Here is a 16,533-nt window from a genome sequence, read left to right as displayed (position 1 = left end):
AGGTAAAGCAGATTAATAGAGTTTATACAGTGAAATAGGCTAGGGCACATTAAGAGGCAAAAATCTTAATTTTAAGGATTTATATCCTTAAAATGTGCCCTCTCCAAGTAGGCAGTATTGTTAGAATAGTATTGTACTGTATAATGTAATGTAGTACAGAATTAGAATTAGAAATATGATTGAATATTTTCAGTTGGAAAAGATGTACAGTTATATAGTTGAACTGCCTAAGCAATGCAGGGATGACCAGAAATTACAGCATTATATTAAGGGCATTGTTCAAATGTCCCTGACAGGCTTGGGACATCCACCACCTCTTAAGGATCTTCTTTCAGTGTTTGATCATCCTCTTGGTGAAGAAATGTTCACTCTGAACCTCGCCTGGCACAGCTATGAGCCATTCCCACGTGTCCTGTTACTGAATCCCAGGGAGAAATGCTGAGCACCTCCGGCTCCACTTCCCCTCCTCAGGAAGTACTGACATCATCCCTCATCACACTTTTCTCCAAACTAAGCAAACTCAGTGTTCTCAGTCACTTGGCATCTATCTGCTGAGCACCTACAGGTGGCTCCTTTGCAAGCATAGGAGAAGAAAAGCCAACACCAATGTTGGATATGGAAAAGGGAGAAGAAAGCCCGTGGTTGTGGGCAGAAGCCTTTTCCAGGCTGCTCACCATCTGGGCAGCTGTGCAGCTGTTCCTTCACAGGGGCAGGACTTTATATTTCCCCTTCTTGGGCTCCTGCTCTGGCAGGGTATGACTCTGGCATGGTGTAGAGAGCAGCACGAAATTGTGACTCCAGGCAAGAGGAGAGATTTGGATGCCACCATAGAAAGGCTGCCCCAGGCATTGCAGGCTGGTAGGAGAGCAGAGCCCAGGGACGTGGAGCAGAAGGTACAGAGAAGAGGAAACAGGCCTGGGGTGATGAGCAGTGGGTCTGGAGACCCTGATCTGGGAACACCTGTCCCAGGATCAGCTAGGCAGTGCTTGCATGTAGAGGAGCAATGATACAGTACCTGACACAAGTAGAAGTAGCCATCAGGATTAACATTCCATCCTACCTGGCAAAAAAGCAAAAAAGAGCGAGGACAGAATCTATACTGTTAATAACACTGAGACTTTCCCTGTAGATGGTGCATTTATTTTATTTCAAGAGTTGGGGCTGGGAGCTGTTAAGGGCTGACACATACCACTAGTCCTGTTTTAGCCATGTTCCAAGGCGCCTTCCAACATCACTGATATGGTGCTGGACTCTTGTTTGCTGGAGGGTCTCTTTCCCTTCTCTTTAGGAGTTGCTGTGACCCTTCAGGGGAGCATTTACTGTGCCTTTTGAAAGTGGTAGCCCTGGGCACAGCCTTCCCTGACTCAGCCAGGGGCCCTTCTTGCTCTGTAGAGTGGCAATGGGAGCCAAGGGGTGGCTGCCAGGATCCCCACCAGCAGCAGTGAAGGAGGTGGCCCTTCTGCTGCTGCATTGCACAGCAGCACACACGCACACACACACACTGCTGCATGAATGTCACTATGCAGTTTTGGAGGGACACCCCCAGCATCCAGCCCAGCAGCTCTGCATTCATCCTGTGTTTGGTTGGGATGGTTGTGGTGGTGTCTTCCACCATGGCTCATCCAACACTGTTGCCAAATATCTCCTTCCCATGATGGATCTGTGGTTGCAGTGTCTGCAGGAGCATACCATGGTTCTGAAAGCAGTTCCATGAGCACACGGAGGCTGGATGCCACCCACAGGACACCTGAGCACTCCTTCTTGAAGCCCACCTTTGTGGTGCTCCAGGATGATGGATGTCCCAGAGCCACACCCACCTGGAGGTGACTCATGTCATAGGGGGTGTGGTGACATGCTCCAAGCAGTCATCATCCAGCTGAAATGATTGCAAGACTGACAGTATCCTCCTCTTGCAGAGGGAGTACTTGGGCTTGTCCTCACCCATCGCAGAACTGGTGGAGGGTCCACATCACATAACTGGCATTCTCCATCTAGCCAGAGAGATGGGACAGCTGGTCTAACTTCACTGTAATTTCTGGAGCTGCACAATTACTCCACGTAAAAGCTGTGGATGACCGCAGTCTCACTCTCAGATTTGTCTTCTTGTATACCATTTTCACTGCAATAACTCCTTTTGCAGAGATTTCTTATAGCACCAGAAAAACCATAAATGATGCCCCCCTTCTCTCTCTGCAGAAATAGCAGCAAATAAACAAATCTGAAAAACAGATATTCTAACCAGGCACTTTGCATCACATTTCACTTTGTTTTGTTTTCTTATTCACTTGCTATTTATATTACTCTGCAAAGGAATAGAGACTTTTCCTTATTTGTTCCCTGCACAGTTGCAAAACATAGATCATATTTTTGCAACAATATACGTTTCCAATAAGTCTTACTTTTTGAAGTTGTAAAATTTTGGTTAGTATTGTTGAACAGCTCATACTCTGAACCTTAGTGCTTTCAGTGTTACAAAAATCCTAGAGAAAGTATTTGCATCAGTTTGCTATCAGCATGCCAATATGGTCTTTATCCTCCTCTCTTCCCCTTTAATTTGAAATGTATGTTTCGTTCTAAATTCCTGCGAGTACATGGCAATTGGAAAGGTCTCTTTAGACCTGCTGCATATTCAAGGTGCCCTTAATGTAGGAAAGGTCTGTAGATAGGAGAAACAAAGTTTCTTTAGAGAACGCCTGTGGTAGAAAATAGATGTAGAGGCTGATGAGGAGATTGTGCCTTTTGCTGGAGAACAGTGTGCCTCACTGGCATTGTGGGGAGGAAGGAAGGCTGTTGCTCTTAGAAGACATTATTCATTCATCAGAATGCCAATCAATGTTTTGATTAATTATATTATTTAAACAAAGCTGTTTCCAAGAACGCATCTGGATTTCTGTTTTGGGTTCAATTTTCATAGATTCCAGTTGTATAAGAAAGTAAAGCCCCCACTTCCTGTGTAATCTGGCTGTAGTGGAAAAGGTTTAAAATATTTTCAAGACTTCCATGTTACACCAGGAGTACAATTTATACTTTTCACAGAAACGACCCACAGATGCTGGCTTCTATGAAATAGCTGGCATAGACCATTATGCTTTGCCTTGATTATGAACAACAAACCTTGCCTGTCAGGCTATGCACCATACCCAGTATTATATATGTCTGAACAGAAGTTTTATTATTCTCATTTAGAAAGTTTTTTAGCAAGAATTAAATTATTTCTAGGTGTATAACATAGTTTAAAATACAACCATTTGTTCATATTTATCCCCAAATATCTTTTTATACTTCTTTCCCCATATGTTAATAAATATTGGTAGTTCTTTTTAAATATAATTATCCTAGAAGGTCACAATGTTAAAACTACTGCAGTGAAATTTGCAAAAATTTGAAGTGTAAACCATCCTTTTTTTGCGAGCTGTCTATAATTTTAGAATAACTAGTGTATACTCTACATCATATTGTCTTTTCATAATTGTGCAAATAACCCTTTACTTGATCATGTTCACCATCTTTAGGTCTTTCAGGAAATAGAGACTACAGCATGTCAGTAGGCATTAGGTCAGTGTTACAGACAGGAAGGTACCGTGGGCAGTAATAGTCCTCAGAGAAATGTGTTTTGTTTTGTGTTGGAACAAGTCTGAAGCAATACAGCTAATGCATACATAGTTTTGCTTAATATTCCTTGACATTGTTATAATTATTTATAGCAATATGTATGACTGGATTATTGTAAGCATAAGAAAATGGGCTTTTAGTATATCTTTTGTATATCTGTATAATGTTGGCTTTATACTTACAACCAGTATCTATGCCAGCACATTAAATAGTTGGGATTTGAATGTTTTATATGTAACAGGGCCACAGAGCACAAGGGGATTGTTAATCACCAGCTGAGTTACCAGCCACAGAGTATTTATCTTGTAAGCAGCTAAGTCTTGGTGGACGCTTGTATAGTTTCAGATTTGTCTGCACTCATCTGGAGTGTTCTTCTCATTTGTTGCTTGCTTGCAGGTGCTGTCATAGTTCACAACAGCAGTGACTGTAGTTTCTTCAACATCCCCAATCAATTTAGAAGGAAAAATGGGGGGTTGTATTCTGTTTTTAAGATCAGTTAGTAAACGTAGCTGGGTTTGGAGTTTTATTTTCAAGTTGTTTTTCTCACTTCACATTTAATTGTAATTTAGCACTGTTAAGAAATAAGGAAGTTGCAAAATGTTTCCAGAGCAATTGAGGTTTCCCGGCTGCAGCTTCGATACTTGTGATTGCAGAGACGTTGATACGTTGCCACTGCTTTTTCCTGTAGTGACATCCCAGCAAGCTCAAAGATGAAATGTAAATTCTCAGTCTCCCATGGGTATGCATGTCAAAGTCAATTTTGAGTTTCTTTCCTTGCAGTCTTTGCTTCAGATTTACTCAGAGGCAATATCCAACAGAAAGAATGCCACCTTCTATTAAAATGCAACAGAGTCTATTTCTGTTATTATTTTTGCTCTGTAGTTTTGAGTAAAACATTAATATTTTTTGATTTTAAAAAAATATGTTGCTCCAGCAAGGGGACTTTTAGTGTTGTCAGGTTGCATGTTTTTGTCTTTGTATATACTATCATATGTATACATATATAAATATATATATGTGTGTGTGTGTTTGTGTGTGTATAGATCTATATAGATACACGTTATGTATAGATCTATGTAGATACATGTGTAAGGTTTCCTGTGGGAATCTTTAGAGGAATAGTTATGGAGCTGTCTTTGAAACATAATCAGTGACAATCTTGCAGTTTCTCTGTGTAAGATATTAAACACAGACTGTCAATCTCTTGGTACACTTTGAGAGCATCAATATTTTTCTCTCTTGATTACCAGCTCTCTAGAGAAATGGTTTGCACGCCTTCTTGTACTTTTCACACCTGTTTATAATTGCCTAAGTCTGGAATTAAAAGACATTATAGTGTGTTCACTGCACTTAGCAAGGTAATTTCTGGTTATGTCATGGTAATGTTGTGAGGTATTGTCCCAGGTAGACTAATGGGAAAATCTAATTTCAAATATTCTCATGTAGTCGTTGCCATTTCATTATTAGCCACAAAAAATTATCAGTAGGGTTCCTCTTTACTATCCAGGGCAACTGGAAGTGAAGATTTTTAACCACATTCTGTAGGTATGACAGCTGTTATTATTTCAGGGAGATGATTGTAAGTAACTTCATTTCCATGCTGCTGTCCTTAATACATAGGTTTTTATGCTCTTTTTTTTTTCTTTTTCTTTCTTTCTGTCTTTCTTTCTCGCAGCTCAAGAAGTTCATAAGAACACCAGAGATCCCTTCAAAGCACGTGAGAAACTGGGTCCCCAAGGTCCTGGAGCAGCGACGACAAGGCTTGGAGTTGTACTTGCAGGTGTGTCTCCTTGCAGCCTGCTGAGAGTAAAAGTAGCATCCATTTCCACAGCATTAGAAAGTAGGAAGTGTGGCATTTTACTGATAGGCAGTTTTAGAAGTGGGAAGTAATCTGTATACTTGCCAGCAGCAGTGATTTCTGTTCACTTAGCAGAACTACCAGCTAGAAATGCAGACTGTTTTGCTTTTTTTTCCTGATTTTTCCAAAGGCTGCTCATTGACTTTGGTGAACCTTCATTTTCTTCTGCCTAAAATGGGGAAAATAATGTTATTCTTTCCAAAGTTGTTCTGTCTATACCAATCAAAAATGTTGCAGAAAAACTATAAGGAGGCTTTAGTTAGCTCACCTCTATTTAGACAGACTAGGGAAGCATCAGCTCATTAAATTCATATAACTCTGCTGTACATGCCTGCATATGAATTGTTCCTCTAGGTGAAATAGGCACCTGTCATCTCATATTAATCTCAGTTGGTTTGGACATTTGCTTTAAGTCTTAGGATCTACCTAGATGGGTCATGATTTTGATAAAGACAATAAAAGGAGTCTTCAGGAATGATGCAATTGTATAGACGTCTAAATATATCAGGAATAAATCCCATTCATTTTTAATACCTGGAATTTCTGTTGTCACCGTGATTACTTTAAAAAATGTCCTGTGATGTACGTTCACAGCTGTTTCTCTGGTGGCAAAGCTAGATGAAGGTGTTCCTCTTAACATTTTCCCAGTTCACTGCACTTTCAGCTACAGTAATCCAAGTGCTGTTTTACTGAAGGGGTTGATAGAAGTAATGTGTCAAAACATAATGGTTTTGGGATGAAGGCAAGAATAAGAGTCTTCTATTTTTACTCACATTGGTCTCTTGCAGTGAATTTTTGGTTTTTCTGGTTTCCATACAACTTTCTTTTGGACATAATCACTACCAAGGCACATGTACCAGTTAGTCTTAAGCAGCTGATTTCATTAAAAAGGTAGAGAGGTATTCTGGTTATTACTTTTAATTGCTGATAAACTGTAAAAGAACATCTCCCCCTACTGGAAGAGTTAGTCAATTCTTGTTCTTTTGCAGTCTTGCCCGTTGAATTAACTCTTCCTCTATTCTATTGCTGTTGGCTGTCATAGGAACATGCAGTGGTTTAGGTTGGAAGGGACTGCTGGGCATCATTTGTTTAAAAACATGACAAGCCTCTAAGTTGTATGCATACCAATGTGCATACTAATTTAAACAAGAAGAAAAGTTGTTAATACTTTTGTCATAGTAATTAATTTCTGTGCCCACTAGTAGAAAGCAGAATTAATCATCAGTGAAATTTTAACATTTAAGATAATTAGAGCCTGGTTCTAGACAATAAAAATTTCGTAGTAAGGCACTTCAGTGATGAGACATTTTTTAATAGTGCTAAGCATTTGCCAAAGCACAGTGTAGAAATATATTACAATTGCAGAAAATGTGATCAGTTTTTTATTTAACACCATTTATGTAAAATATTCCAAACATGTTTTCAGGTGATACTGCTGACAGTTTATCTGTAGGAGTTGTTTGGCTACTAGTGTCACTAGTCAGTGGTGGTGCTTGTAGCCAGACATTTGTGCAGCAGATAAACTTTTATGAAGACATGCCAGTCACTAATTGTTTTGTATAAAACCAGCCAGAACCATATGCAAATACTGAGCTATTACATAGATGTAATGTTCAATGAATTCATACCATGCAGATGGTCATTGAATACAGACCTGTACCTGACAAGGTCTATCCATACTGGGTTCTTAAGATATTTTCAACAAAATCGTTGTCTGTAATTAAATGCAGATAAAAATATTGACATGAAATGAGGGTAGTAGAATCATTCTCTACTAAGTAATAAAGAAAGCAAGACATTCCTCTGTCTAAGACGGAAGGTGCTGCAGTTGCCAGGACCTTGTTACTTTTTGTGACCTTTTCATGATGAAACCACCCTTTTAAATGCTTTCAGCACAAGTTGTTTGTTTCTTGGAGTGGATGGACAGGAGCTCAGAAACATTTCATTATATCTTTCTGAAGAGCAGCAAAATTACAAATAAATGAAGTATTATTAAATTGTGAGCTACAAAGAGTATTTATTTATTTATTATTTTTTAACGTATCAGTAGCCACTGGCAGCTAATTGTCATAAGACTGCTTATTTTACTTCTGTTTTTGAAAGGTTGCATCAGAACTTTTTCTAGTTATAGTAGACCAATTTTAATAGAATTTTGAAAGAATGATTTATCTACACTATTTTTAAGTAAGACTTTCATATTTTACAAGTTTGACTGGAATGTGCTACTATTGTTTTTTATACTGTGAAACAATTGACTAGAGCACTAATATGCTTAGTAATTCAACAGCATGTATAATAATATTTACAGAGTCCTTGTGAATACTGAGAACAATCAACTGACTGACAAGAGGAAAGAAGGATTGTGTTTAATTTATTAATGAGGAAACAGATGCAAAGATAAGTGAATGACAGATTGTGGCCCCAAATATTAAAGCAAATTAGTATGACAAAATAAGCTATTACTACTCTGTTTATCATGGCAAATGTCTCTGTGCATGAGCTTAAACTACAGCACAAAGCACTTAAGCTGGGCTGATTTAGTCTTTGTTAAATAAGAAAAACACAGAATCAGAGAATAAACTGAATTGGAAGGGACTCTCAAGGATCATCGAGTCCAACTCCTGGCCCTGCACAGCAGAGCCCCAAGAGTCACCCTATGTGCCCAAGAGCACTTGGTCCAAACACTTCTTGAGCTCTGTCAGGCTGGTGCTGTGACCACTGCCCTGGGGAGCCTGTTCAGTGCCCAGCCACCCTATGGATGAAGAACTTTTCCTGATATCAAACTTAAATCTCCTTTGATACAAATTCAGACCATTCTCTGGAGTCCTGTCACTGGTCACCACAAAGAGATCAGTGCCTACCCCTCCTCTTCCCCTCCTGAGGATGTTGAAAATGATGCCTCCCCTTGGTCTCCTCTGAATCTCAAAACACCTGTTACTGTCAGTAGAAGAGTACTTAACCAGCTTTTACTGCCTTGTAGTGGCCATTGACTAACTTTATAGTTACTTACTTGTATATCTGAGCTTGTAGCTTGCAGTACAGCAGAGATGAGAATCCTGGTGGTTTTGATTTTAAAGTTGTAAAATAAATCACTAGGTTACACTATTGTTCACAAAAATCTGTCTTGATAGTAGTTTTAGTATGCAGTAAGATTTGGACTTCATATTTATTTATGGTTAGAAATATCTTCTTTTAATGAGCTTCATGAGCTCATTGTATTGAAGAAAGGTAGAAGATAAGGATTTTAAGCAGCTGGTTATATAAGGCACCTATAATTTGAGAAGGGCTGCCTAAAGGATCTGCCCTGAAAGCCTGTGACCCCTCATAGTAGTGAGTGTAGATAAATGTATTTGCCTTAAAATACCACAAGGTGAAGGTAAGTGTGGAAGATGATGAAGCACACTGATAAACTAGCATTGTAGCTTCTGGATTGTGTTTGTTTGGTTTGGGTTTTTTTCATCCACTGTCCAGGCTTTGACTGACTGTTATCACAGAGCAATACAGATATGTAATTTGGTTTGTATGTGAATTTAAATAAGATATAAATCACTTGAGAACTCCCACAGTTTTTACTGTGTCTGAGTTCAGTAAGTCATTTTGTAGATGGATCAAGTGAACAGGTAGTTGGAGTCTTATTTTGAACGTTGAGGGGTGACACTGGAGGGACCTCATCTAACTGGCTATCAGAGCAGCTGCAGCTGCTTTGGATCAGATCAGTATTTGTTACAAATACATTTTATATTATATACTATTGCAGGAGCAGTTTTTACAGAGCTTATTTCCTGTGAATTGGTAATGGGGAAGAATTTGATCTAGCCACCTGCTCATTTGGAGTTAGGTCATATCCTTGTCCCAGTAAGCTGACACTGGATGTTATTGCCGTCCAGTCTGTCTACCCCAGGGACTTGCCCTTTGACAGGTCTGCCTTTTAAAGTTCAATGGAATAGATATTTTCAACCCCCTTGGGCTAAAGAAATCTCATCATTTGCTGATATCATCAGTCCAACAAGATAACAAGCATCATTAACAGAATTCACTTTGAAGTGGCACCCACATCTCAGCATGAGACTTGATAGCTGCTGCTAAGTCTTCACTGAAGTAATTTGCTTATAGGGAGAGATTTTGAAGGAGGCCCATATTTTTTATTAATTTCAGAGTACTAACTCATTTCATGTGGTCTGGGTGACCTGAAGAAATTCTTCTTCTGACTAGCAAGGCTCTAATATAAAACAGAGAGTTGTAGACCTTCTGAAGTTCTCTGTATAAATGTAGGGTCTCTATGTACATACGTCTCTAACCGGAGTTAATATGTAGAGCTAATATTTCTCTCTTGGCTGAGGTCAAGAAAACATACTTGCCTTTTATTTATTCTTGAACTTTTTTACAAAGAGAACAGTCCTGATTCCTGGAGATAAGATTGGTTAAAGTGCTCCTTGGCTGTGAGACATGAAGACTTGATGAACTTCAACATTCCAGTAGTTTCAGGAATCCAAATCTTAAAAATGAATTATGGCATTTATGAAACTAGACTAGAAATTTGTTTTCCATTTAAGGAAATAATCTGGAGATCTGAGAAGCACTTTGACCTATATTTCAGTATTCTTCAGAATGCAATTCTCTTTAAAAATATTTTAACTACCAATCTTTCCTGAAAACCATAAGTAAAACCATATCTGTTGTAATTTTTCTTTTAAGAAATTAAAATCCAATTCTATACTCCTTAGCTGTCTTAGTTTCCAGCAGGGTGGAGTTAGGAAAACAGTGGATGTAATAATGTAATGAATACTGTGGAGTTGCTTTATGAATAAGCTCATCAGAAATATTAAGAAGAAAAGTACACATTATTATATTGCTTTCTTTTACTCTTTTTGGGGGAACAGTTCAATTGCAATTGCAAAAACTGAGGACAAATGAGCTATTTCTGTAGTTAGACTGCAGAGGACAAACTGTCAAAATAGAAGATTTGGCTCAAGCTGTCTTTTCTTCATGAGCCACTATGATTTTCTTTAATTACTTCAATAAGCATTGATGCATAATTCCTTGTGGTAAAGTTTAAATAAGTAAATAGCATTTCCTGACGGGATAGTGGATATGAACAAATTTTTTGTACTATTTTCTTTTAAGTTGATGTAATTTTATGACGTTACTTCATAAAAGTTTTAGATTCAGTTAAAAATACTGAAAGGTTCTTTTTGTTGATGTGAAAATTCTGTTGCAGAGCATTTCAAACTTAGTATGGCATTTCATATTCAGCTGGGGATAAGAATTGTGCTTTCTTCAAGCTTCAGTGATTGTCCCTTTTCACTATCATTCTAAAGCTGTGTTAATGTGATTTCTCAGGGTTTTTTATCAAATTGTGAAGAAGAAAGTTTTCCATCACCTTATGAGGAGCTTTATTAGATCTTCACTGCTTAACTGATTCAATTTCTGTTGACCTCTTGCTGTTCTAACTAGAAGGAATGTGAATTCAGACATTTATAACTTTATCCATTGTCAAGAAGACTGGAGAGATCTCTGCTCTAAAATGAGGCATCTGGACTCCTGATGCTAGTGTGCAAGTACTCCACATAATGTGTTTGCTAGAGCTTTGCTTTTCAATAGCCAAATAGCCTGTTCTGTAACTGCAGCTGAAATCCTGCTTCAGAACTCTGGAGTAGGAGTAGAATCAGAAAAGAAAAGAAATTTATTTGGGGGAAAGAAATGCTTGGTGATGTACATGGTTTTTCATTGTTTCTCTTCTCTTTGAAGTAGTGGAAAAAATGATCCCATAGTAGTACATAAAAATTCTGTGAGCTCTCTTAAGCAGAACAAAAACTAGGACTTCATATAAAGACAGGAAGATCTTGATTGTGGCTTAAGCTGATACAGACCTCTAGTATCAGATGTAATCTGTAAGTGCTTTCTAAGTGGAACAGTTTTTGATGTTGCATATGTAATAGCTGTAGAGGTGACTGGTGCTTTTGGAGATGTTTAGAATTATTGAGATCTCTGTGTGTAATAGGTGCACTTTTATGGGACATTTTATTGCCTTTGCCCAACAAAAATGAATCAAATTGCTTACTATTTAATTATGGAAATGCAATGGCAAAATGATCTTAGAATTATTCAATGATCATTCAACTATTTAAATTTTATTTCTGTGCAGTTCACATTCATCACATTTATCCATTCTGTCCATGTTCATTCACCACATTTATCCATTCATTACAATTTTTCTTCATTTGTATTTTCAAAAATCCATTCTGTATCAAGCATTTAATTGTTCCCACATACCTGTGTACCTTCACCAAAGAGTGTTGTGAACACAAAATTTTGAGTTAGTTCAATTGGAAGGCTGGAAAGGTTTATGAAAGGATAGCCTATGTCAAGCATAGAAGGTCTGCTAGTTGGAAATAACTTTTGAAGCTGATTTTGTTTTGAAGAAAAATGTCTTATATGGTAGTCTTGCACATTTATACTCTTCATTGGTATCCATTTACAGCCATTTTGGGATACAGTCCTAAATGGATCTTTAGTCTGAAGCAATGACCTTTCTTATATAATCCTTAAAGTAGTTAGAGACACACTTGTGTTTCAGGTTGTTACTATATTTGTTTAGACATTAATGTGTTTTTGAGAACTGAACCCTGTATCTATCATGACCACTATTTAAAAAGGAAAAGGAGTTAATTATGTGGTTGAGAAGACATATTTGAATAATTGAGATGTATCTAGAGAGAGAGAGAGAGAGAGAGAGAGAGAGAGATAGATAGATAATGAAAAGGCATGCAGGTGATGTGACTGTGCAAGCCACTTGAAAGGCTTTTTCAGACCAAATGCTTTACACATGGGAGGTAATTGGTTATATACTTAAAAGCTGAATTCAGAGGTTGAAATTTTAAGCTATGGAAATTTTGTGCAAAATGTGGGCTTATTTCTTTTCTTCTTCACCTTATCCTCTGTGTGCCTAACCTGTGGGGTTTTTTTCACACTAGGCTTCTGCTTAACCATTCCCCATGTCTGTGAGCAGGAGTGGATGGAAATGACTTTGACTTCCTTGTATCATTCATTAGGCACCACAAAGGTTCCTGCAGAGGCAGTCCTTTCCTTTGTCCTATATACGCATTCACTGTTAGGATCTATTTCTAACGAATTTAAGATCAAATTGGCTTATTTGCGGAAAAAAAAAAAATCCCATCAAGTCTAGAAGAGATGCTTATCTTCCTGATTGCTGTTTCTGGAAACCAGTTTTATTTTAAATACAGGAGAATATGCTGAGAAGAAAGGGCCCAGCATTAGAAAGTTGCAAAAAAAAGTTGGATTCAGTGAAATAAGATTTAACTAATGTTTTGCTGGAAAGTCTGTTGAATCACCCACATCTATTAATCACATTGAAAATTCTCTCAATTATCCAAAACTATTCAGTGCCTTCTGTCTCTAACTCCATTTAGTGTGCAGAATCAAGGCTGAACAGCTTCTGTAAGGAGTTCGAAAAGCAATGGTATGATAAGTATAAAAAGACAAAATGTTCTTTGTCCTCATTAAAGATTGTGAGCAGAGTGTTAAATAATATTAATGGCTGGGATTGTCAGTACTTAACAGTACTTTCCTAGTACAAGTGATTTTATTGATCGATACAGTCTCAATGTAACAGGGCAGATTATTCTACTGATTTTATCGAAACCTTAACTAAGTTTGTTAGTGTACCACATATCCTTAAATAGATCTAGATGATGATGTAGATTAAGAAAAGCAGACCACCATCCATCTTTTTTTGATCGGTTAATAACTTAAATCCATCATTGCTGTGACCAGCTTTTTTAAGATTCTGTTGTGCATACGTGTTTCTTTGGTGGTAAAGATACATAGCTGGGTCTCGATGGCTGTGGATTTTAAAGGAGCGTGCCTGACACATGCAGGATTGCATATTTGTTAAGAGGAAGCAGAAAGCCAAAGAAAACAGGGAAGCAAAATAATTCTGTAGATAATTTAAAGGAGACCTATTTATTAAGTGTCTGTCTGCAGAGATTTATGAAGAATTATTTAAGGCATTTTTCAAGAATGCTCAGAAAGTTACCTGGTTTGTGTTTTAGGAGTTAAATTTTTGCTTTTCAACTTGTGCTGTGTTGTGATTTATGATTAATATTTTTTTCCTTCATCTTCAATAATCTGTTTGGTTTTGCTGTATAGAATTGTGCTGCATGAACTCTCTTATTTTACTCTTACATGTTAGAGTGATCAAAATAAATTTTACTCAGTTAAGCACAGAACTTACATTAGTAGTTGCGACAGATTTAGAAACCATGTCTAAGTGCTTGTTCCCTTTTCATTATACTGTGTATCGTAATGATATTGTATTACATTCTTTGCCAAAGTTAAGATGAACATCAAAGTGTACTAATCATGCACTTCCATACAGTGAGAAATGGTCTCTGTCATGACAATACATGCTCAGAATAAGTGGAAAATATTTAAGAGGAGAGAGAAAGAAATTAAGCTCTCTGTCTAAGTCACAGTCTATGAAAGCAGAACTATGAGTATTAAAACTCACAGGCTGGCACACTCCTCTAATCTGCTGATGACTATCCCATACTAAAGTATGAGACAATTCATTTAGCTATGGTAAAAGAAGTCACCTTCCTTTCCCTGAATGCAGCTCCACATTTGATGTGTAGGCAGTAAATTTTCTCTTTCTTTAATAGATATTTAATAGATTTCCTTAAGGTCTTTGGCAAAGGTGGAGGGAAGTCAAAAAATGTTTGTCCATTGTAATAAAGAAGGAAGAAGGGGGCAGTAATTCCTGCAGTATTATTATCACCACCTGAAGTTTGGTAGAACGATTCAGGTTTCCCCCATCTTTTTAATCAATCCATAGCATTTTTAAAACATTTTCAGTTCCTTTTCTGTGCTGTTTTACATAAGGTAATTCTTATATTTAGGTATACAAATGACTATTGCTTTTTTAAATTGGACTTTCAAAGCAACGTAAATCTTAAGGGCTTTTTCTTCAAAATTAGTCCGTAAAGTTAATGAATTGCTAATAAAGGGATAAACTTATTTTCTGCTGAAGGAGTATTTTATTATTGCAGGTGTAGTGTAACACACTATGTTTCATTAAGGTTGTTCAGTAGTATACAGCACTAAATTAGAATATAGTTTAGACCTAGATTGTATTGACCTTATACAATCTGGTAGCATTGTTCTGCATACACTCTTTGTGTGAGTGAAGATCCACCATTAATATTCTTTACACATTTATAAATTGCACATGAGGGCAGGGAGAAAACGTTCATGAAGAAGTGTAGAATTCTTTTTTTACATCAGGACTTGAATCTGCACATAAGACACAGCCTGTGTTTGGAAGCCAGAGGAGGAAAACAAAATATGAAATAACTGAACCATTTATTATGTGCTTTGGATAAAGAACTCCTTCTGGGGGAAAAAGTAGTGTAGGATCATGCTACATGTGTAAGCAATGTTAAATAAATCCTTATACATAAGGAAGCTGAATTAAAGCTTGATTCTAGTGTGCCATAATAACTTTATTGTCCAATATAGTTTGTATCATTTAACTTAGACCATTCTGAAAAAAAAGACAGAAAAACAAGCAAACAAAAACCCAACAAGCTGTGGAACTAATCACAGGGGATTAGATACTGAAAGATACTGAAATAAACAAGCAATAATTCTTGAACTTCTGGTTTAGATGTTGAAAGGAAGGAGCATAGGAACAGAAGAATTCTTTGCAAGAAAGACTGCTAAGCAAAACATGAGAGCTGTTCTATCAGTAGCTAAGAGAGGTGAGCAGAGGAAGAGGCAAATAGTCTTCCTCAGACAGGTTATGGCAGAGTAGTGAGCCTTCTTCTTTGGTTCTGTAGTAAATTGAATGCTCCTGCATTAGGTGTAATTCCCATGTGTCTGTGTGTGTGCTGCCTTTTCTTGGCATTTATGCAGTCTTAGATGACTCCTTTCTGAAAGTTGTTGAAGGATTTCAAGGTGAAGTAAGGGGGGAAGGTCCTGTGGTCATGGGTAGCTTAGAAGAATAACAAATGCTTGTTATATTCTCTAACATTGTCTATCTTTACCCATATCACTTTTGATTGTCTTTTTTTTTTCCTCCTGCTTATTGTCTGTGTTCTCCAAATATAATATAGATTTAGTTACATGTGAAAAAGCTCATTTTACTAAACCCATTCTTTGCAGAATTTTTTGACTGAGATAGTCTTGGATTTCTGTGAAGGTACATTTGCAAACAAAAACACATTGAGTGATGCCTAAATTTATAACTCTGATATGGATTTTTTCTGTAGACTTTGAAAATATGGACATTAAAATAAGAAACTTCCAGGGTTACTTTTGATAAACACTTTGAGTTATATATAAGAAAATTTTCAAGCATTGATGTAAAAATTGAGGCTTGTGGTGCAGTTTCTTCTTTTTAATTTCTTAAAATTGTCTTTATCTAATATACTTTTTCTTCTGTAGATGAAAAAAGTTTGCAGAAACAAAGCATGAAGCAGAAGTAGAACCTTTAATTTCATTAGGCATGTTGTAACTGGTGAAGATTAATGTATATATCTCTTGCTAATTCTTTTCAATTACTCAGTTCATATAAATTCCCAAACCTTGTTAATTATGCTGAAGTCAGGTGGTAATTTTTAACAGTGTTTCCACAGCAAGGGAATTTTCCTGGTCTAACCTTGCCCTCCTGTAGAAACTCTCAGCAGATTAGGCATTCTGACTCTAGTCCATTCGTTTTCAGCACAAGCCTAATTGCTGCCGACTGCCTGCCACAGGTACCCTGGTTATTGTACATTTAAGGGATGCAGGTTCTTCTGAGAACAAATAAGGAAAGATTAATTGTTTGTTTTGTTTCATCCCAAGAGAAATGTGGGAGCTTAATCAAGAAAAATAATTTCTTCTGTTGATTTGGCTTATTTGTGGAAAGGGATAATTGTATAGAGGCAGGCATAGAGCTATGCATTTTGAAAGAAATTTTGCCATTTACCTACTTGGGAGGCAAAGATACAGCAAAATGAATGTAACACAGCATTGGAATTGATGGGGATGGTTCGCATTTCTCA

At 37.2% G+C, this 16,533-nt stretch overlaps 1 protein-coding gene across 3 annotated transcripts in view; it reads left to right on the top strand.

The window, feature by feature from the left end:
* Positions 1-16,533, top strand: part of SNX24 (sorting nexin 24) — an 88,573-nt gene that overhangs the window by 46,875 nt on the left and 25,165 nt on the right. For all 3 annotated transcript variants that reach the window (XM_063180817.1, XM_063180818.1, XM_063180816.1), the window contains exon 3: positions 5,288-5,392. In XM_063180817.1, coding sequence (XP_063036887.1) covers positions 5,288-5,392 — 105 coding nt within the window. The remainder of the gene's footprint in view (positions 1-5,287; positions 5,393-16,533) is intronic.

This window comes from Melospiza melodia, chromosome Z (assembly GCF_035770615.1).
Source record: "Melospiza melodia melodia isolate bMelMel2 chromosome Z, bMelMel2.pri, whole genome shotgun sequence".
In the NCBI taxonomy this organism is placed as follows: Eukaryota; Metazoa; Chordata; class Aves; order Passeriformes; family Passerellidae; genus Melospiza; species Melospiza melodia.
This window is presented reverse-complemented; position numbering and strand designations above follow the sequence as displayed.